Source organism: Urocitellus parryii, chromosome 12 (genome assembly GCF_045843805.1).
Source record: "Urocitellus parryii isolate mUroPar1 chromosome 12, mUroPar1.hap1, whole genome shotgun sequence".
NCBI lineage: Eukaryota > Metazoa > Chordata > Mammalia > Rodentia > Sciuridae > Urocitellus > Urocitellus parryii.
In genome coordinates, this window is record NC_135542.1 from 35,518,474 (window position 1) to 35,540,348 (window position 21,875).

The following is a 21,875-nucleotide window of genomic DNA, read 5'->3' on the forward strand; positions in this document are numbered from 1 at the left end:
CACTACCCTGCTTGCCGGCTCATGCCCACCAGTCCTCTGGTCTCTTCTCAGCTCTGGAACTCACCATGCCCAGGCCAAGTTGTCCACACCCCCCGGGCTGCCTGTCCCCACTTGAGAGCCAACCCCAGGGGAGGCCTCTGCAGAGGCCGCCCTGGCTGCTGGACTTGCCCACCTCTGCACTGCGCAGGCTCAGAGGAGAGGCCTGGTCTGTGCCCATGGAAGCACCTGGTCCTGAGCCCTGGGGGCTGGCCTTCAGGCAGAGATGGGGTTTCAGGTCATGGTCTCTGCCAGCCAGCAGAACAGCCTGATTCCAACTATTCTAGACACATGAGGTCATCCTGTGGACATTCATCAGAACACAGGGGCCCTGGGCTAAAGGACACTTTGAAAACTGTTTGCTCTGATTCCTTCTTACCAGGGCAGCCTGATCCCACATGATGAGACAGAGATTTACTTTCCTCTGACCTGACAACCCATTGAGTAATTAGACCGAACTCTTGGAAGAGGTGGCAGCAGGGCAGTGGCAGTCACAGGTGTCTGGAAAGAGAACAGAGCAGGCACAGCTCACTCTCCATGCACTAAGTCATGCGGGACCAAGTCCACAGCCTTCAAGGAACAGGTGCTCACTGTCCCTCCCCAGTGCCATCCCTAGCTCTACCTGCAGGGCAGGCCACTTAGCAGGATTGCTTGCAGGGTCCCACGAAACTGTCCCAACACTGTGCTGGTGGAGCCTCCACCTCTGCGATGGTCTGTGGGGTCTATCAGAGGGCGAGGCTGTGCCCTTCAGCTGTCGCCAGAGCAGTATGTAGACGACTCTGTGGGGTCTCCAGCTCTTCTGCTGAGATGCAGAGGAATGCTTGCTGCCAGGCAGCTGGTTACTCTGGGCACATTCTGCACATCTGTCCATCCATCTTCTACCGCCTGTCCCTATGTACAGCACTGGCCTATCACTCCCTGCCTACCAGCACTGCTAGCTGTAAGAAAAGTGGTCGGGGAGAAACACTAATGGATGCCTGGTACCAGTGGCTCCAGACGTGCTGAAGAATGCCCGGGGAGCCTGAGTCCTGGGGCCACCTTTCTCTCTGCCAGGCTCACTCTGCACCCGGAGGATGTGAGGCCTCATCGCAGCTATAAGTGGGTGAGCCAGAGTTCCAGCCAACTCTGGAGCTCCAGGGCCCCTGCTCCTCAAACCCTGTTCTTTGGGGGTCCATGCTTCTGTTTGGGCCAGCCTGTGGCTGATGTTCATAAGCCTGGTAGGCCGAAGGCACTCAGGCACCCTTGAGTATAGTATCTGAGTGCTTCCCTCTGCGGGTAGGACCTCGGCAGCCAAGGCCTGGGAGGAGAAGAGACAAAACAGACCTGCTGTAGTTTGGAGTGAGGCAGCTACGTCTCTGTCCCACTTCTTCTTGGCAGGAAACCTCTGCACATCAGCAGGCTGTCTCCTCATTGGGTTTCAGAGTTGGAAGCCACAGTGGAAAATGAAATGCCTAGAACATTCTGTGGCTCCACAGCCTCTCCCCTTCTTCCTCTCGGGCAGCTGATGCCTCTTCCCTGGAATTCCTTTGTCCCTCGGGCCCCCTTCATCTCCCAGAGTCTTCCCTGGCCCCACCCAGAGGGACCCCAGCTCTGCCTTTAGGTGGCCAGGCAGAGCCCCACCACCCCTTGTCATGGCCCATGGCACAGAGCACAGTGGGTGACGCTCACCTTCCTCCCTCCAGGCCAGGAGGTCTGCATGTCTGGGGGCTCAGTGCAGTCGTAGCACCCCGTGCTCGCCACGACTCGGATGAAGGCACACACGGTTCTTTGCCCTACAATGCTTGAGATCAGAAAAGACTTAATAAATGGTTGCTTATAGAAGAGTTCTTAATCGAGGAAGAAGTAGGCAAAAAGTTAGAACCCATTCAACAAAACCCACCAACTTTGAAGTCAGGCACACCTGGTGCTATGCTTACAGAGCACGGCTGCTCAGAGCCTGGTTTCTGCCGGGGGGGTGGGGTGGGGTGCAGTAATACCTCCTAGACCCTCGTGCATGCTTCTTTGGTAACGTAGGTGACTTAGCAGAGAGCCGGGCACTTGGAAGGCACTCGATCCCTGGGAGCTACAATAGATAGGATCGTGAGAAACTGTGTTCCTCTCTGCCTTGGAACTGAATCTTTATTGTCACAAAAGTTTCTCTGTTCATGCTTTTGTGCACATTCCAAGACATTTTTGCTGCCAGGTTGAGAAACATGGCTGAGTCATGACCCACTTCATAACTGCAAGAAGACGGGCCGGTTTTGATGGAGGCACAATCAGCCACTCAGACCCTCTTTTGCTCTTTGTGGTAAACAAGTTGTTATTCCCTAAACGGACCCTCTTGCATTCTGTACGGGGAGACGTCTTCTGAGGGCACTGGCGTCCACACTTGGGCTGCTTACAGCCAGATGCCACTCAGCCTCCTTGCCACATGCAGGCTCTTGGACAGTGATGTTGAGAGAGTTTTCACACCCGTCTTAATTGTTGTGTTTTGAATCTTAGGGATAACAGTGCTCTGTCATTATGAACTGCTCTGCCCAATGGCGTCAGAGTTTTTAGCATTCCATTGACTTAAGACATTCCGGTGTCCCACGGAGAACAAACTTAGACAAACTTAATTACAGAATGTGAAATAATGAGCTTGTTGTGGAGGGCCTGGGTTTCGTAAGTCCTTGATCAGCTGGGCAGACGAGGGAGCAGGGCCACTGTTCCTAGTTGGTGCTGTATGACACATGCTTCTACGTACTGTTTCTTACTGTTGCAGAAGCCCAGGAAGACGGGCATCCCTGTCTTACCCTCGAGGGAGCTCTGGCCTGAATGCACTGGGCCACTGTGCCATGCCTCTTAGTACAGCGACCAGCATTGCTTGTGTCTCATCCCATGCCCTTGAGGGTCTTGCTGCCCCTTGTGTTGGCTGGACACAGGCAGGACCTTCCACTTCTCCTCCTGCTATAAGCAGGTCATTGCTGTGGCCCATCACCACCCGCTGAACCAGCAGCAGAGCCTCCTGGTGGGTCAGTGGTTCTGCCCAAAGCAGATACACCCATGGTGGGCTCTGCAAGACTCCACTCTTCCTCCTCCCAGGCCTCGGCATGGGGAAGGCCTTCTCAGAGGGGTGATGAGTTCGTCCCTGACAACCCTGCCACCTGGTGTCCAAGACCAGGCTTGCCTCTGCCTGGTGCTACAGGGGCTCTGTCCCTGAAGGATGGGCTGCCAAAAGGTAGATGTAGCCATGACCTTTCAAGTTCAGGGCCATGCAGTCATCAAAGCCTCAGCAGACCACAGGAATAGAGGCTGAAATGTCAGGGCCTCTGCTCACAGCTACCCACGTTCTCATTTGCACCGGAAGCCATCACTCTGGAGAAAAGCTCTGGGAAGCAGCTTTCTCAGGGGATGGCTTTGATTTCCATTTTTAAAGAAATGTCTATCTTGAGTCTTTGATGAATGAAATATCCTGGTTTGCAAGAATGGAGAGAATTACCCATTTAGATCAAACGATTCTCTTTATATCAGGAATATACTCTTCTCCATGAATTTTTCTAGGCTTTTTCACAACTGTCAGGTAGATTAATCAGACTGTGGACTGGGAACATGAGACTGGTGGAGAGACAGTAACAGCGCTGCTACTCACAGAAGAGCAGGCCTTTCAGTTGGCCTGCAGTTGCACCCCTGCATCTATGCCTTCATATAACCACGCACTCTTAGGGAAGTTGATCACCTTTTATCACTGTGCATTTTAATGGTGTTACTATAGGGTCATAGTAAGGTTGCTTCAGTGTGGTCTGGGACCAGGTGTGGATGTTGATTTGGGGATGCTATTGAGGTGTTCTACCTTATTTTCCTTTCCCTACCTGGCCCCACTTTCCTAGGCTCTTTGAGTTCTTGCTCAGCTCCTCCATGTTCCTGCCCCTGGTCTCCCTAGGTCTGGGCCACCTGGGTAGGCCTGGCTTATGATGTGCTGTTTGGGGACACTGGATTTCTCTAACTAGTGAGGTAAAGCCAGAGGGTGTCATCGCCTTCACTATCCACTCTGCCTAATGTCTCCCGCTTGATATTTTGGGCTCACTGCAAATTTTAAACAGTGCTCCCCAAAAGCACAGTTGGAATCAGTCGTTGCCAGGTAGGTGAGGTGTGCTAAAGGAGGACTGCAGCCCGTGGCTTCTCGTAGGACGGGGTGAACACTCCAACAAGTGAACCTGGGTTTGAACCCCACTCCTGCTGTCTGGGCAAGCTTCACCTTCTTCTTGGGTGACTCAGTTTCTCATCTGAAAGGTGGGACCACCCTATCCGTGTTTCTTGTGGGAATGTTCTAAAGATGAAGTGGAACGGTGGATGATAAAGAGTTTAGGGAAGTGCCCGACATCAGCTTGTTTGGGATACTCCTTGATGTGAGGATGAGGGATGGGCTTCTGTGTGCTGAGGTTGTGTGCAGGGCCTAAGCCCCACTGGGCCCTGTGAGCCGGCACACAGTCCCTGGTGCAGATTAGAGTCATTTGGCAGATGAGAAACTGTTGCTAAATCTCTGCTTTGGTGGTTGCTATGAGATCCACAGTGAAGATATAAAACTGTGGTGGAGCAGCGTGCTGAGCCGGTCAGTGTCTCAGCGCCTCATTGCGCCTTTCCACTGAGGAAGGGAAGATGCTGACATGTGCTTTCCTGCTTCTTTTTCAGTGCCTGAAACAGTATGTTGAGCTCTTGATCAAAGAAGGACTAGAGACTGCAATTAGCTGCCCGGATGCTGCCTGCCCCAAACAGGGTCGCCTGCAGGAGGATGAGGCACGTGCAGATGAGCAAACTGGTTTGCCGACGGCACTGGTGTGGTGGCATAGCTCCCGCCCGCTCCGGGTCCTGCTCGGGTCTGTGTTGCCTTCTGTTCTCGCCCTCCGCTCATTCTATTCGTTTGTATGTTCTTTTCTTTTAGATTGAGTGCATGGTCGCGGCTGAAATTATGCAAAGATATAAAAAGCTACAGTTTGAAAGAGGTAGGTGGCCCAGTGTATTGACCAGTTAAGATGCTGTAACAATGTAGGCAACTTTCGGTGGGGGGGGCTTCTCTGGGGAGGTGTAAGTGGATATCATTTGATAGGAGTGAAAAAGCTATAAAATAGGATCAAAAAATTTTATGTGAATTGAACTTCTAGAGTTGAGCTGACATTTGGAATTCTCTGAACAGCTCACAGCGGGAAGGCCTCGGCAAGTGATCTCTTTGGTAGCAGGAAGAACTGCCATTTGTTTATGGGGACTGAGTTTTGTGCGGGTGCCTTAAAGGGATATGACCTTCATGGGACATTTTGCTGCAGGCAGGTTACAGTTTCATGACTCCACTCTGAGTCTAGCCCTGAATTTAAAAGATGAAAATCATGGAAGTGGTACCTCTCAGGACCCCCGCCCCGAGAGCAGCCCGAGTCCAGGTCTGCAGGCTGCATGGATTCCCTGCCTGCTGTGACTGAGGTAGAGATAATCACTCTGATGGATCATCAGGCCCCAGGTCTCGGCATCACAGCTCGGCCAGGCTGGCTGGCATCCGCCAGGCTGAGGCCCAGAGAGGTGGGCTGACCGACTTCCTGGTTTCTAACACTAGCAGGCAGGTGGGGCCCAGATCCCCAACCCTTAGCCTCACCCTCCCCTCTCGGCCCTGCACAGCTCTCCTTGCTGGAGTGGAGCCTAATGCAGACGCGGGATCGTCCCTAGGACCACGGGGTTGAGTGGGGAGCCAGTAGACAGCAGCCTTGACTTGGTTTGGGGTCACAAGGCAAAGCATTAAACAGTCTGACTGTCAGGGAGTGGCCTCTGTCCTTGCTCTCTAGAGTACCCCAGATCATAAAATGTCTCGGAAAGAGGCTGTGGGCCCCCCTGGACTCATTTTCATGTATGTTCTGGGCCTCAGACTGCCTACAAATCTGCAAAAGAGCAGTGGAAGAGACATGGGCAGGTCCCCTTCTGTGGGACCTCACTGTGAGGACTCTGCACAGGGCTCTGGGGTCTGCGGCATGGTTGGTGGCCCCTGGGCCCACTCTCCCTCTGTCCCAACCAGGTCTAGCCCTCACCAGGGTTCTCTACCCAGCTGACCTGCAGCCCGGGTGACTGGCTTCTAGGGACCACTGGGCAGGTGGCAGTGTGCGGCAGGGCAGGCCAAAGCCACGTGTCCCTGAAAGCTCATGGCCTTCATTTTTGAAAACTGTTCTGCAGAAATGCTGAGGATAGCTGTATTCCCCCCTCCCAGGCCTGCATCCCCGGCGGCGGCAGCACCCGCATGTCCGGCCCCATGAACATCACACAGGAGTTTTCATGGCTCTGAAACTTGTTTTAAGGGATTTGTTTCTTTAATTGGCATTTGTCCTTTACACTGGGGCAGTTCAAAGCTTAAATGTAATATCACTCAGTGCTGAAGTCAGTGTGGGGAGCTATAAAATTGATTAATTAGGATTCGTGAGGCTTTTAGTCTCTTCTGAAAATATTTTCCGGGGAGAATCTTGACAGAAACGAGGGGTTGCTTAGGTTACAAGAATATGAACTTTCTATGACATCAAATTTAATTTAAAAATGCAGCTGTGCAAATTCTCCTGCCTACTAAATTTATCTTATTTTTTTAGTACGTTGACTTCATCAAAAATGTGTTTTCTCTTGTATAAAAATGGAGCCAACTTGACTTAGGTTAGAAAAGAACCCCCTCAAAGCTACCACTTGAAAAAGGTTACTGACATTGTGCTAGAAGTTTTTTTTTTTTTTTTAAGAATTCAGATTTAATACCTCAAAAGACCTGTCTGAATGAAACAGGAGCACATCAGAGCTAAAACATAGCTATGGGTTTTATCTAGTTGCTTGAACAAGCAGGCTTGGAGAAGTGATCAGAAAGCAACCTTGGACTTGCTGTGTCCTTACAGTTTGGTCAGTGGAGGACGTTTTAGAAGGAAACTAATTTCAGTGCTTTTCCAACAGCATTTAGTTACCAAAAAATCCTGTCGTGAGTTTAAGTTGCAAATGTGTCTTTATTTAGACTTAGTGTGTCACATCTGATTTAGCAGCCTTGACTTTAATTTAAACTTACCCACCTCCCCAGCTGAAGCCTTTGGCCAGCAGGCACCAAGGGGAGGGGCACTGAAGCTGCTATCCTCCCTGAGCGCCTCCCTCTCTCCCTCCCTCCCTCCCTCCTGGTTACCTGTAGCGCGTTGGTGGGGACAGGCTTTGAGAGGGGGTCTGCTGATCACCACCCCCCCCCACCGTATACCTGCCTGCAGCATCTCTGCTCCTGTTTGAGCACCCGCTCTGCAAGGCTGCAGGTGTTTTTCTGAGTCCATCTGTCTGAAGTGCATGTCCTCCCAGGAGAGGGACTGCACCTTCCTGGGTACTCTGTCCCACTTTGTGTATGGCTCCTGGGCAAAGGAATGCCAAGGTCAAGCCTTGTTCTGTGTTTTGTGTTTTAAAAAGAAAGCCAAGGTCAGTAAGGTTAAACGATGTGGGGTGCCCACCAGTCATCAGGCCCGACAAGAGCCTGAGCTCACTGTCTCCCAGCAGCGCCCCACCCACCACCAATGGCTGGCACCAGGGTACCAGCCAGCGGGCAGTGCAGTCCCTGAGGGTGTGCTGGGTTTGTCCTTTACAGCAAATTTGTTGGAACAAAACACCTTTTTGAAAAGCATTGAACATTTTTTACAAATAGGAAGCTCTTGGGACCCTCTTTTATTAAGATTAGTTAAGAAACTAATATTAGAGCTAACTCACCATCCTGAGTCACAAGCAGCCTTAAAAGCTCTTTGGGGATCAGAGTTCTGTTTAGTTTCTTCTACCATTTCAGAAAATGCCTTGTTTGCCTTGTTTGAAAATATTCATATATGCATGAATAGAATATGGTGGACATAACATGATATGCAAGACGTGGTGTCTAGTGCGGGTTGTCATGAGACACACCTAGGTGGGGAGGTGTATAGGCACACAACGCAGGAGCTGCCTGCTGTGGACTTCCTTGTCTCGGTTCCTGTCTTGTACACAGCTGGGAAGGACAGTGGGATATTAATAGCTGTCCCAGCCAGAAACCAGGGGCTGTGTCCTGGGGTTTAATGGCCCTGGCCATGCAGGAGCTGGCAGTCAGCACATTGCCCATAGGGAATTCACATGGGGACAGTCAGTGCCATGGCACATCTCTGTAAGGACTGATGTCACAAAATTGAGTTGTTACCATGGAAATCTTCACTAGGCCTCTGCTCCCCTCCGTGTGGGCAGAGTGGGCCTCCCCTGAGCAGGGAGCTGGACTCTCTCTCACTGTCGTGCGGGGGTGGGGATGGGAGGTGGTAGGCTCTGGGAAGGGCAGGAGAGGTGGCCGATTTGGGGAAGTCTTGCTGTCAGAGGCTCTCAGAGCATAGGGTGGGGCAGGGTGTGTGGGCCAATGTGGGCACCTGATGGTCTAGGCAGACAGTCGGCTCTGGGCAGGCTGCCAGCCAACAGCACACTGGCCAGAGAGGCAGGAGCAGGAGGACTCCCCTTCTGAATCCTGTGTCCAGCAGGTGTGTGAGCCCATGTCCTGCAGGCCTGCGTCGCAGCTGCGCAGGTGGAGGACACATACCTAGTCCGGGTCCAGGCTGGACTCACCCACAGTGCACAGAGGCAGGCGGGGCCAGCAAGCAAAGGCACAGGCTTGAGTCAGGGCCTCGAAGGCCACCAGGCAAGCAAGCAGCTTATCCTTCCCGTGGGAGCTGCCCAGGCCACTTCTGAGTTCTGGCAGATGGCAAGGAGCACCCGATGCCCCCAGCTACAGGAGCACACCCTGTGCTTGCTGTGTCACCCGGCTCTGCCTCCAGAGTGTGCCGGACAGCGGGAACCTCTGCAGGGAAACTGTTGGCTGCTTGAGGCTGGTTTTGTCTATGCTGTCACACCAGGGGCACCTCGAGGGTGTCCGCAGATTCCTTAGCTCCAGGCCCCTTTGCTGTCAAGTTCCTGGTTCTCCGCCAGCCCTACTGAGGTGGTGGCTTTGTGCTATTGGTTGATTCGCCCGGTGACGGTGACTAAAGGCAGGAGACAGTCCTGTCGGGTCAGCAGGTGGCCAGCCATGCTGTCATGCGGGTTTCCCGGATCTTTGTTTATGGTCTTCCCCAACAGCAAAGCCCAGCAGATGCCACAGAAGCCGCTTGGTCCCCAAAGGCTTAATCACTGCCCAGCCCTTCCCACAGGGTTCCAGCCCCTGTGCTAAATGACTAGGTCATTAGCAAGGTCACACCCAACAGGACCTTGTTTCTGGAGCTCTGAGTCTGGCTGCTGGTTCACTGAGGGATGGGTTCACCCCAGGAGGGCACATACCTGAGGGCGGCTAGGGATTTAGGCACCATGTTGTCCAGGCCAGGTCTGGGCCCCTCCACCCCAGCCTGCTGCAGATCCCCAGTGAGTCCAGCTCCCATCTTCCGTGCAGGTGAGCCCGACCCGTCTGGCCACCAGTCACAGGGCTGAGAAGTTTGCTGGGGCTTTTTGTTGCTTTCCAAGTTGCCTCAGCACAATTCCTAAGATTGCTTCTCAAGGATGGCCTTACCCCACTGAGCAGCCCAGGAGCCAGAAGCCGACAGGAGCCCTGGAGCTACTGGCCTCTGATCACCTCCTGGCAGAATGCAGGCATTCCATGTGACCCCTCCTCCCCCACCTAGCCTCACTGAGAAATCAGTGTCTGCCGGGGCAGGAGTGGGTGAAGGGAACAGCCAGGCTTACTGCAAAGGGCAGCCCAGGACCAGTTGTTTAAATAAATGCAGTTTTTGGAAAAGGATGTGAAGAAATAGGAGTGTCAGCATATCCTGTTTTTAAAAATAAACTTTCTGACTAATTCCATTAAATCGGGATTCTTAGTGACTGGGGCTCTAGTTTAGAGGTGAAATCCGGCTGGCAGAGGATTAATTTTACTCAGTACTTAGCTTGTGGCTTTTTTAAATCTGAGAAGGGAGACAATGTTAGGCAGATGAACCATCTAATTCAGACACCTTCCTTTCCTCCTTTCTGACTGTCTTTTAACACGTGTGACCCAAGTGCAGACTGCTGAGCCCTGGGCCTCATTTTGAGGCCATAAGAGGACACAGGCCTGACTTCAGGAAGCTGTGTCCTTGGGGCAGACAAGGAATCATAGTGCCAGTACTCAAAATGCATACAGTGACAGGAGGGCACAGCTCTCCAGAGTGCAGGGGCCTGAGAGCTCTGAGCCTGTCCTAGAGGGTGAGCAGGACCTTCCTGGGGGACACAGTTGGTTAAAGGTACAGGGGCAGCATCCCCGTGGACACTTGGGGTGTCTGGAAATCTGCTGCACCACAGGAACAGGCTTGGAGGTCAGGAGGAGCTGGAGCAGAGGTGGGAGAGCAGGACAGAGTTGCAAGGGCTGACCTGTCTGGTCGCCTTACCTGGACATCCTCCTTCCTGCTCCCCACACTGGTCAGTGCCCTACAGAACTGCTCCAGGCCCATCCTGTGAGCCCCGCCTTGCTCCAGGTCTGACTCACCTGTCTTGTCTCCTGTTGCTAGAGGTGCTCTTCGATCCATGCCGGACATGGTGCCCAGCATCCTCCTGCCAGGCTGTGTGCCAGCTCCAGGACATGGGACTGCAGACCCCCCAGCTGGTGCAGTGCAAAGCCTGCGACATGGAGTTCTGCTCCGCCTGCAGAGCCCGCTGGCACCCCGGGCAAGGCTGCCCAGAAACCATGCCCATCACCTTCCTCCCTGGAGAAACCAGGTACCTCCTGCACTGGGCAGGGTGGGGGGTGGGCGGGCTGCAGGCCGGGAGAAGGAAAGTGTCTCTGGGGGACATGGCTGTGCATCCGTCAGCCTCAATGCGCACTCTCCTTCTGGGGATTGTAGTTATGTGTTTGATGGTTGATTTTTGAGAATCATTCACCAGAACTAGGCAAGGCTTTGAAAATATAAGAATCCACAAGAACCACACTCAACACTACCTGCCTGCAAAAGCGAATGAGCAGACAGTTGTCACCATGCGGGTTGTGAGTCCTGCCATGCCTGTTTTCCCACAAGTGCAGTGTTGAGTGGATCCTGAACAGAGGTGTAGGAACAGGACTCAGCAGGGGTGGGGTGTAGACCCCAGAAGGATCACCAACCCAGGATTTCAGCTGACGGAAGCCGAGGACCCAGGTCTCCCTAAAACTCCATGTCTGTTGGGAGATTTGGGAAGCAGGCAGGGTTTCTGCCCTGCTCCTCCTCACAGCCAGGTGATCCTGCTGTTTGCCCAGGTAGACTTTGTAGCCTCATTCTGTGTATCTTGAAACTTGATAGAATGAACCATAAGAAATTGGTAATACCCAAGTCTTTTCTTTTTTTTTTTCCCACTGTCACTTGGCCCTACTAGGTAGAGTGGCCAGGTTCCCAATAGATGGGGGGACTGCCCTGTCTGCCCACTGCCTACCCTGAGGCATCTGCACCAGCTACTCCGTGTCTTCCTCTCTCCCCTCCTCCTCTCCCCTAGGCCCCACTCCACGTCCCGCCCCAGGACCTCGAGTTCCCACGCCACATCCCTGGCCCACTCCTGGTCTGCTTGTTGGTCTCTATGCCTTTAGTGCCCCTTCTCCCGGCTCCTGCTTTCCACAGACTCCTTGCCACCTTTCAGACAGGGCTGAGTCCCCTCTGCTGAGCTTGCCCGACCCCACCCTCTTCCCCCGGGAGATAGTCTGCAGGGGCCCTTCCCGACATGCTGTGTTTTCAATCATCCGTCTCTGTCTCCGTGGCTGACTCCTCCCTTGGGCTGAGCTCCCCCAGGGGCTGTGTGTCTACCTGGGAGCTGCCTGCGTCCAGCACTCAGACGCCAGGAGACACCAGCCATCTCTCTTCACTTAGACTTGGGGTCTTGGATGCTTCCAAACTTTGCTAGAAGAAACACATTTCTTGTTTGGTTGGATTGAAAATAATTATAAGTAGGAGGCAGGTCAGGGCGTCTGCCCCAGGAAGCAGCCAAGTGGCTGTTTGGTGAGAGTGAGTGGGTCCCCCATCCTGCGCAGGAAGAGCAGGGTTGGGAAAAAGAGCGTCTGCGGCAGGCGGGAAGGACGAAGCTTCCAGCCCTGGGTTTCCTATGGGGAGACGCTTTCCTAGACGGGGAAAGAGCACAGGTTAGGGCCTAATGACTCGGTTTTCTCCATCCCTGATATCACAGCCTCCTTTACGTCATTTCACCAGGGCGACTTGAATCAAGAGTAACCAGTCTACTTTTGTGAACATTTAAAAATCAGGACATTTCACATAAAAATTGGAATTTGGGGCTTCTCTGGGAGTCTGAGTATCTGGCCATACCAAGTCTGTGTTCTCATGTGGGATCTGAGCCCCAGCCACTGCCCCGGGAGGGGGCTTATGGAGAAACCCACAGTCCTCTTAACACCCTCCTGTCTCCCCAAAGGAGGCTGTTGCCATGTATGACTGCAAACACTTAGTTGTAGTAGATTCGTTGTTGTTTAGGTCAAATCCTCCCTGTGCCCACGTTTCTGTCCCCACTTGACCAGCTGTACCCATTAGCGTTTCCTGCCACCCCTTGAGGCCACAGGGCAGGTAGACTGTGGTTAAAGTGCCACGGACTCCAGTCCACCCTTTTAAATTTGAGTAGTGCTAACACTTGTTTATTAGTAGTAATTTTATCTGTGAGTAATTTCATCTGTGATCCAGATACCAGTAATCGTTCAAGGCCACGGTCTATACCTGCATTCAGGCGGAACATAGTGCATCAGATTGGGTATTCCCACAGGTTTTGTTTTGAACATCCCCGAAGCATGTCTGGTCTTGCCTCTGGTGGTCTTGCCTCTGCCCATGGCATTTCTTCTAACATCAGCTTGTGGGTCACGTGAGAATGTTGGTTTCATGACTCTAAGGCCACACCTGGCTTTTACACCAGAGCAGTTCTAGCTAATCTGACCATCAGCCTCAGTCTCAGGATTTGGTCCCTTGAGACTTTAGGCTCTTTGCAGGATTAACTCCACTGTCAGAGGCCACTGTGGTCTCGCCTTTAGAGGCACGTGCAAATGTGTTGGTCCATCTGTCATGAGGGCAGCCTCACTCACTCTCAGTGCCATCTGCCATCTGCCTGTAAATTTAAGAAGTTGAGCTACAGACAGCTTTGTCATCTTGCAGTCACAGCACAGACAGCAACTGTGTGTGGGCAGCCTTTGTGTTTTGCACCTGACCTGTGCCAACCTCCTGGACCTCTCCCCACTCCTTAGAGATGATGCTGGTAGCCAGGTTAGTCTGCTCCAGGGAGAGGAGAGGAGGCCATGAAGATAAGGCGTCAGAGCCTAGCTAGGGTTGATCTGCTCCAAGCTGCCAGGGTGCACAGCTTCTCTGGAGAGCTTTATGGCCTGTCTCCTTCTACCAGTGGACAAAGCAGAATCGCATTCAGCTTGGGCATGGGCCTCAGTGCACTTTTAGGAACCTGGGGATGAAATGATAAGGAAAGTTCACGTCTCATAGCCAGATGAGTCAGACTGGAGTGAGACTGTTTCATTCCTGTAGATACTCTGATGTTTGGGGGAGCTCCTTCAGCCAGGATGCATGCAAAATGCCAGCATTTGCTCAGCCTCAGTGGGCATATTGTGAATGAATGTTTGGCCCAGAGTGCACCCATTTTTCTCCTGTGGAGTTGAACTGACGCAGTCTGTTCAGGCACTGCCCTCGATGCACCACCAGAGGTGGTGACTTCACTTAGCACTTGTGCTTTTTTTCTGGACATCCTCCCTGAACTCTGTGCTACCTTTTCACCACAGCGTTAAGTCATTGCCCCTTTTAGCAGCACAGCCCACAAGCAAGATGCCACCTGTGCTCTGGGTGTAAGTGACCTTCTCTCATGCTCACACTGCCACGAGGACTGAGGCTTGGAGAGCCTTCACCCAGCTGACTGTAGGAGAGCCGGCACCAGCCCAGGCCCAAGCACTTTGCACTGATAGCCACTGCCAATCCAAGCAGAATGCTCAGGAGAAGAGTTTTGTGAGACGAGCACACAAATAGACTGTATTCATGTGTGCTCATAACTGAATTCTTTCTGACAGCAGTGAATTGCATGAAGTTTACCATCAGCCCTTTGGAAACTAACACAAGCACAGGAAGACGCACGAGATGTTTCAGTCTCGCACCGTCACCCGGATTCCTCCCTTGCAGCCTTTTGCCCTGTGGTCTCTTGTGTTTCCTGTGCACCCACCTGTAGACACGCACTGCTTTTCCTTTTTACAGTCCTGATCCAGCCCAGCTGGGGCCGTGTTCTGGTTGCTGGTTTTCTCAAGTCCCCGCTTCTTAGGCTGGGTTCTATGTCACTTCATCACCCGAGGTCTTGGTCACCGCAGTCAGCCGTGCTTCCCATGTGGCCCACGCTGCCTGCCGGTCTCCGGTGGGCCCCTCGGCACGGGTCCCTCACGGACTTTCTCCCACAGCTCTGCTTTCAAGATGGAAGGGGATGACGCGCCCATCAAGCGCTGCCCCAAGTGCAAAGTCTACATCGAGCGAGACGAAGGGTGCGCCCAGATGATGTGCAAGAGTTGTAAGCACGCCTTCTGCTGGTACTGCCTGGAGTCTCTGGATGTGAGTACTGCCGCGGGTCCAGGGCCCCAGGGGGCTTTGAGGGTCAAGCTGGGGTGGGAAATGACCAGCCATTCCCCGAGAGCTTGGAGGTTATTCCTGGAAACGGAGAAGTAACAAGAGCAGGACGTTTGTCCTGAGTTGTGGAAACGTCAACTCGGAGTGTCACTTGTCCAGGCAACCTGTTCAGCAGCTCTGGGCATGGACGCTCCGGCAGGCTTGGGGTTCCACCTGGCTTTCAGGGGTGTTGAGAGCCTCAGTCCTCTGGTGCTACCTCATCAGCTTGGCCGCTGTGTTGCATAGCTGCAGAGGTGCAGAGGGGGTGGCGTGAGCCATGGGGTGTTTTCCTCAGGGCTTAGGACAGGTACAGACAGTTCCCACTCCTGTTGAGGTCCCTTCCTGGCCACCTTCTCACTGTGTCTTCACGTGGCAGAGAGGACACTGGCTAATCCCATCCTGGGTTCCACCCTCAGGACCTTAGGGAAACCTAATTGCCCTCAAAGACCCCCTCCTGACACCATCACATTGGGGGTCCCCAATGGCTGTCCGTGGAGGAAGCACAAATATTCTGCATGTGACAGGGCCTGGTGGTGGGTCAGCAAAGGAGCACAGAGGGAGAGAAGGTCGAGGGCTGGGTGCGGGTGGCTTCCGTTCCTCACGGCCCCACTGTGTCCTTGGCAGATCAAAGAGCGCTGAAAAACAGCCCTGTGACCCTAGAGGGCAGATTCTGAAGGAGCAGATTCTGTTTGGGCAGCTTATCAAGGACAGTCACGTGGTTTCAGACCAGGTCACAAGTGTGTGGCTGGAAGGCAGCCCGAGCCCTGGCCAGCCCAGCACGCAGGCTCCCCCTGGGCCCTTCTCCTCAGTTTCCCACCAAGGCCCACGCCACGACACAGAGGCCTCCAGGCACAGACGAGTGGACGGGGCTCCTCTCACGATCCTGCCCACCCCTCAGGGAGTCTCCCTGGTGCTCCCCACGTGTCACACCGTGCCCACATCCACTGCTCAGGGGAGCTGGTCCTCTCGAGTCAGCACACAGTAGAGGGCTGGTGAGTGCTGAGGAGGCCTTTGCTGGCCAGTGGGCTCTGCAGACCCTCTGTTCACCCAGCACTTCCACGACTTGGGACTGTGAGTTCTTTTTCTTGAGAGAAAGTCCAGGGAAGTTACTAGTGTTTCCCCAAAGCCCCTGGCTGGCAAGGAAGGGTCCTGGTGTCCAGTGTCCAGCCTCTGACCATTCAAGCTCTAAAACCTGTCACTGATGCCTGGGCCAGGTGGCTTCAAGCCAGAATTGGACAGGACACGTTAAGCCTCACAGAAGAACCTGCCCAAAGCCTCAGTCCTTGTCCTGTGCGGTTGACTGACCATGACTGTCTGTACATGGCCTGTTGTTTCTCGTGCCCCCGTAAGTTGGGTGACACCTCTGATCAACAGGAAGGAAAATACTCTTTGTCCTAAAAACACTGCTGGACTCCCGGCAGCTGCTGGGATCGCTCTGCCCAAGGGCTGCATCAGTAAGTTTAAAATCACAATTAAATTGATACAACATGGGACGCGTTCAGAGTGCTTCTGTCAGGGGATAAGAAAGCACATATTAAATTGCCTGTCCTTGTGCCGCAGTCTGGCTGGGCACAAATCACGAGCCACTAAAGCAGGAACAAATTTTATTTTTTCTACTGCAAGAAAAAACCTCACACACGCTCCTGGGGAATCCTCCCGAAAAGCCACGAGGCTCCTCCAGCAACCCCCAGCCGGAAATAACTATCCGGGAAAACCCTCCTCCTGCACTTCGACAACCAATGGGAACTCCCGGGGAATCCCCGTGAGAACTAAAAATAGCGCGAGAACTCAAAATTAGCGCTAGAACTCAAAAGTAGCGGCAGAGGCGGATATTAACGCCTTGCTTGTCAATCAATACTGTTGGCAAAATGCCAGGGGCCATACAGACTCGGCTGTGGCTCTCAGCATCTCCCCCCTTCTGTTTAATTAAACAACAAGTAATGTGGCTTAGGGACCGTGCCTGTTAGGTAGTCCAATTCAACATATGGTCCTTACCCGTCATCGGATGAACTGACCTCTAGGCGTCAGCCTCCTGTCTTAGGTTGGTACCACTGCAATCGGATCATACCCGTCACTGACTACCGGTCCAGCATACAGCCATACTTGTGGATAGGCCTTTGCACCAGTGGGGGGGTGAGGTTCTTTGCCTCACCTCTGTTGGCCCCCAAATTTTAGACCATCACTAGTAGAAGGGAGGAGGATGAAAAATGCCATGACACCAAGCCAATTGAGGGCTCCTTTGAAAAATTGTACCACCAGTGACACCATCAGCAAAGATGCCAGCATTACCACAATTCGCTGCACCAACAGATAGTTCACAATGCATACAAGTGATACATAGTCCAGGCAAGTTGTGCAAGCAGTTCAAAGTAGAGGAATCTGTCAATATGTCCATTTCCTCCCAAAGTAAATCTACTCCTTGATTGAGCATTACTTGTTGAGTTATTATTCACTGATGCATCAGTTTATACAGTTTGTTGATAGCTACCGAAGAAGCTGTAGTTTGGTTTTATCTTTGTCTTCACCGGCACTGGGATGAAGATAGGAATTCTGGCAATGATGCTAGGAAAAAAAATTATGTAACATTCCAACAGGCATTAAGAAAACAATTTTTTGAACAATTTACATTATCCTGAACAGAATTATTAAATATAATGAGAAGGAAAGGTGAAAGCAAACAAACAGATCTGTTAACCTCCTTATTTGTTTACATATTAAAACAATTTTCAACAGCTGTTTACCCAATCTAAATTAAACCATTAAAATCACGTGAATAAAAAAAAATTCGGATCCATTTATTCATGAGCGCTCCTCATATAAGATATATGGACATACACACATACAGACATACAACACAAAACAGAAGTGTGCGCACATAACATACAACATATAAGACAATAATAAAGGCCTTGTAGCTTTACCTAGGTGAAATCTCCATTGCAATGTTTAAAAACTCCACAGTCAAAAAATAAAACACAGTCAAAAAACAAAACTGATCAGAAAAACATTAACCTAGGTTTGTATGAGCTCAAAAAATAAAATAGAACTTTATGATGTGGGAAAAATGCAATAATAAAATAGATATTGAAAAAGGGCACCGTGGTTAATCACTGTCGCAGATGTAAGAATAGCCAAGCTGGAGCTCTGGATATCAGCTGTTATGGATTTCAGTCAAATCATCTTCTTTTTCTGTAGAAATTGTTTTGGTTAACCTCTCTGGAATCCAAATCGGCTGCTGTTCTCCCTGTGGGAACACACAAACGGAACCCCGACTCCAGACAATAACTGGGTCGGGACCTTTCCATTGTCCTGTTAGAATATCTTTCCAAAGTACCTTAGGCTTATGTACATTTTTCGGATACATATGTCTTTCCGCAGCACTAAGTCCTGATGAATCCAAATTTAGAAAGTTTAGAGTAAAAAGGGTTATTTTAAGTTTATCTTTGGGGGATATATACCCCTTTCCAATTCCCTCTTTTTGCTTTAATAAGTACGTTTTAATAGTTTGATGAGCTCTTTCAACTATGCCTTGTCCCTGTGGATTGTATGGGATTCCTGTTATATGAGTAATACCAAAAGATGAGCAAAATTGTTTAAAAGAGTTAGAAGTGTAACCAGGACCATTATCAGTTTTTAACTGTTTAGGAACACCCACAGTGGCAAAATTTTGTAAGCAATGAGCTATAACATCTTTAGTTTTTTCTCCGGCATGAAGGGAGCCCATCAAAAATCCGGAAGAAGTATCAACTGTAACATGTAAATATTTTAATTTTCCAAATTCTGGCAAGTGTGTGACGTCCATCTGCCAAATATGGTTAGGTATCAGTCCTCTAGGATTGACTCCAAGATTAACTTGTGGTAAAAAGGTCACACAATTTTGGCATTGTTTTATTATATGCCTGGCTTGTTCCTTAGTTATTTTAAAACGTTTTTGTAAAGTATTAGCATTAACATGAAACCTTTTATGAAAATTTGTAGCTTCTTCTACAGTAGAAAAAATATGTATATCATGTGTAGTTTTATCTGCTAAATCATTGCCCAAACTAAGGGCTCCAGGCAATCCTGTATGTGCCCTGATATGTCCTATAAAGAATGGATCTTTTCTATCCCAGATTAGACTTTGTATAGTGGAAAACAAAGAGAAAACAGTAGAGGAAGGGGAAATCCTACCAGCATCTTCAAGGGATATTATAGCATTAACTATATACTGACTATCAGAAAATAAATTAAATACAGAATCTTTAAACATCACAAAAGCTTGTAAAACTGCATTAAGCTCTACCTTTTGAGCTGATTGTTTGGGAACTAAAAATGTAAAAGTTTGATCAGGGGTAACTACTGCAGCTGTACCATTATTAGACCCATCAGTGAATATATTTGGAGCATTCACGATAGGTGTTTTTCTTGTCATTTTAGGAAAAACTACAGGATGCTTAGACCAAAAAGACAACAAAGGATTAGATGGTAAATGATTATCAAATGAAACATTTGATTTACACATGATTATTGCCCATGTATTTAACTCATTAGCTAACTCATCAATTTGCTCCATAGTATATGGAGTAATAATTTTATTGGGAGAAATTCCAAACACTCCCTTTGCTGCTTTTATTCCTTTCAGTATTAATTGTCCTACAGCCTCAGGATACCTAGTAAGAATAGTGTTAGGAGAGTAAGATAAATGTATCCACAATAATGGACCTTCTTGCCAAAATACTCCTGTAGGAATATTTTTTGTTGGTATTACAATGAATAATAAAGGCAAACTTATATCAATTCTGTCCAAATGCATATTTTCCATATATGTTTCAATAATTTTTAATGCCTTTCTTGCTTCAGGAGTTAATATGCGGGGTGAATTTGGATCTGATGGACCTTTTAGGATATCAAATAAAGGTCCCAACTCTCCTGTTGGTATGCCTAGATAAGGCCTTATCCAATTTATATCTCCCAACAACTTTTGAAAGTCATTAAGCGATTTGAGTTGATCTACTCGTATTTGAATTTTAGGTGGACGGACCATGGTTGAGGATAATAGAACTCCTAAATAATTAATTGGAAAATTTAATTGTACTTTATCTATTGCTATCTCTAGATTATAATTTTTTAACAAATTTGTAAGTGTGGCATAACATTCCAACAATGTGTTTTTATCTTTGTGTGCTAACAATACATCATCCATATAGTGAAATATTTGTAGTTCAGGATTTTGATTTCTAAGTGGCTGGATTGCTTTATTAACATAAATTTGACACATAGTTGGGCTGTTAGCCATCCCTTGAGGGAGCACTTTCCATTCATATCTCTGATCAGGACCTTCATGATTCAGTGCAGGGATAGTAAATGCAAAATGTGGACTATCCTCAGGATGAATTGGAATTGAAAAGAAACAATCTTTAATATCTATAGCTAAAACATACCAGGTTTTTGGTAAAGCAGACAATTGAGGAATCCCTGATTGAGCAGGTCCCATAATAACCATCTCATTATTAATGGCTCTTAAATCTTGTAATAATCTCCATTTACCAGATTTCTTTTTAATGACAAAAATGGGAGTATTATAGGGAGATACAGAAGGTTGTATATGTCCCTCCGCTAATTGTTGTTTGACCAGGTCATGGGCTGCTTGTATCTTTTCTTTAGTCAGGGGCCACTGAGAAACCCATACTGGTCTATCTGATTTCCAAGTGATTTTTATTGCCTCAGTGACCCCTTCTGAAAACCCAGTCCATGTCTATTTATTCTTTGATCTATTTGTATTGGTGCTGCTATACCTTGTTCTTGTTTTTCTAATCTTTTTCCTTTCCTAAAACCTTGTCTAGCCATAATAGTGGGTGCATTTTGATTGATATTATTTGTTAATGTCAAACCTAATTGATCTAAGACATCTCGTCCCCATAAATTTACGGGAAGATGATCCAATACATATGGCTGTATAGTTCCTTCACATCCTTCAGGATCCTTCCAATCTAAGACCATTGCACTTCTATGGGGATTAGTTGCCACTCCTAGGCCTCGAAGCGTTTGAGTGGCTTGTTGTAATGGCCAATGTTTTGGCCATTCTTGACGAGATATGATGCTAAGGTCTGCACCTGTATCCAGTAGCCCATTAAATTCATGTCCTTGAATATTTAGTTTTAGCATTGGGCGAGAATCTAAATTCAAAGACAGCATAGCCCAATCTACACCTGTGGAGCCTAAACCCCTGGAACCTCTTTCCATAGTAGTACTGGAAAATTTATCATGTAGGCTGGATATTATTAATAACTGTGCTATTCTATCTCCTGGTGAAATTACTGATATACCCTTTGGAGAACTAGCTATAATTTTTATTTCACCTTCATAATCGGGATCAATTACCCCGGGACTTATCATAAGTCCTTTTAGCGTAGAAGAACTACGTCCTAACAATAAGCCTACTGTTCCTTGGGGAAGAGGTCCTTTTACTCCTGTGGGAATGATTTGAACTCCCATCTCTGGAGTTAGTACTGCTCTGGCGGAGGCGCAGATGTCCAACCCTGCGCTCCCTCTGGTTCGTCTGATGAGAGATCGGATGGATAATGTGTCCTGGGTACTACCCTGATGGGGTTGCTGGGTTCCTCCATGGTTTTTCTGGGTTCCTCCAGTGCCCCGTACATTTGTGGTCGTGGGCCCCGGAGCATTGGGCCCCCCTGTCCGTTTTTTGGCAATGGAGCCTGATGCCTTTCTCCACGATATCGTGGGTAACCACCTGGTCCTTGTCCATTTTTTGATAATGGAGTACCCTCTATGGTGGTTTGAGAACGGCATTCATTAGCCCAGTGTCTCCCTCTACGGCATCGTGGGCAAATATCTGGTGTTCTATTCCTTTGATACCTAACTTTGTTATACCTTCCTCCTATGGGGCAACTCCTTTTAAAATGTCCTGTTTGTTCACAATTGTAGCATGTTTTTGGCCTGGCATCTAAAGCCTGTTGTACTGCTGCCAAGACTTGTCCTTGTTCATTAATGTCTCTACATAATTTAATATATGTGTTTAAATCTTCATGTTTCCATGGTCTAATGACCTCTCTGCAGCAACGATTTGCTTGGTCATAAGCCAGTTGTTTTATAAATGGCATTGCTTGTTCTGTGTCACCAAAAATTTTGGAGGCTGTTTGAATAAGCCTATCTACAAAGTCAGCGTAAGGTTCATTAGGTCTCTGTATTACCTTAGATAGCTGACCTTGTAAATCTCCATGTCCTTGTAAAGTCTTCCATGCCCTAACTGCGTCTGCAGCAATCTGTGCATATACAGCAGGATCA

The 21,875-nt window shown here is 49.5% G+C and overlaps 1 protein-coding gene across 9 annotated transcripts in view; it reads left to right on the top strand.

Moving 5' to 3' along the window:
• Window positions 1–21,875, top strand: part of Rnf144a (ring finger protein 144A) — a 104,820-nt gene that overhangs the window by 71,289 nt on the left and 11,656 nt on the right. For all 9 annotated transcript variants that reach the window (XM_026387719.2, XM_026387787.2, XM_026388295.2 and 6 more), the window contains 4 exons: window positions 4,687–4,791; window positions 4,937–4,997; window positions 10,503–10,710; window positions 14,390–14,537. In XM_026387719.2, coding sequence (XP_026243504.1) covers window positions 4,687–4,791; window positions 4,937–4,997; window positions 10,503–10,710; window positions 14,390–14,537 — 522 coding nt within the window. The remainder of the gene's footprint in view (window positions 1–4,686; window positions 4,792–4,936; window positions 4,998–10,502; window positions 10,711–14,389; window positions 14,538–21,875) is intronic.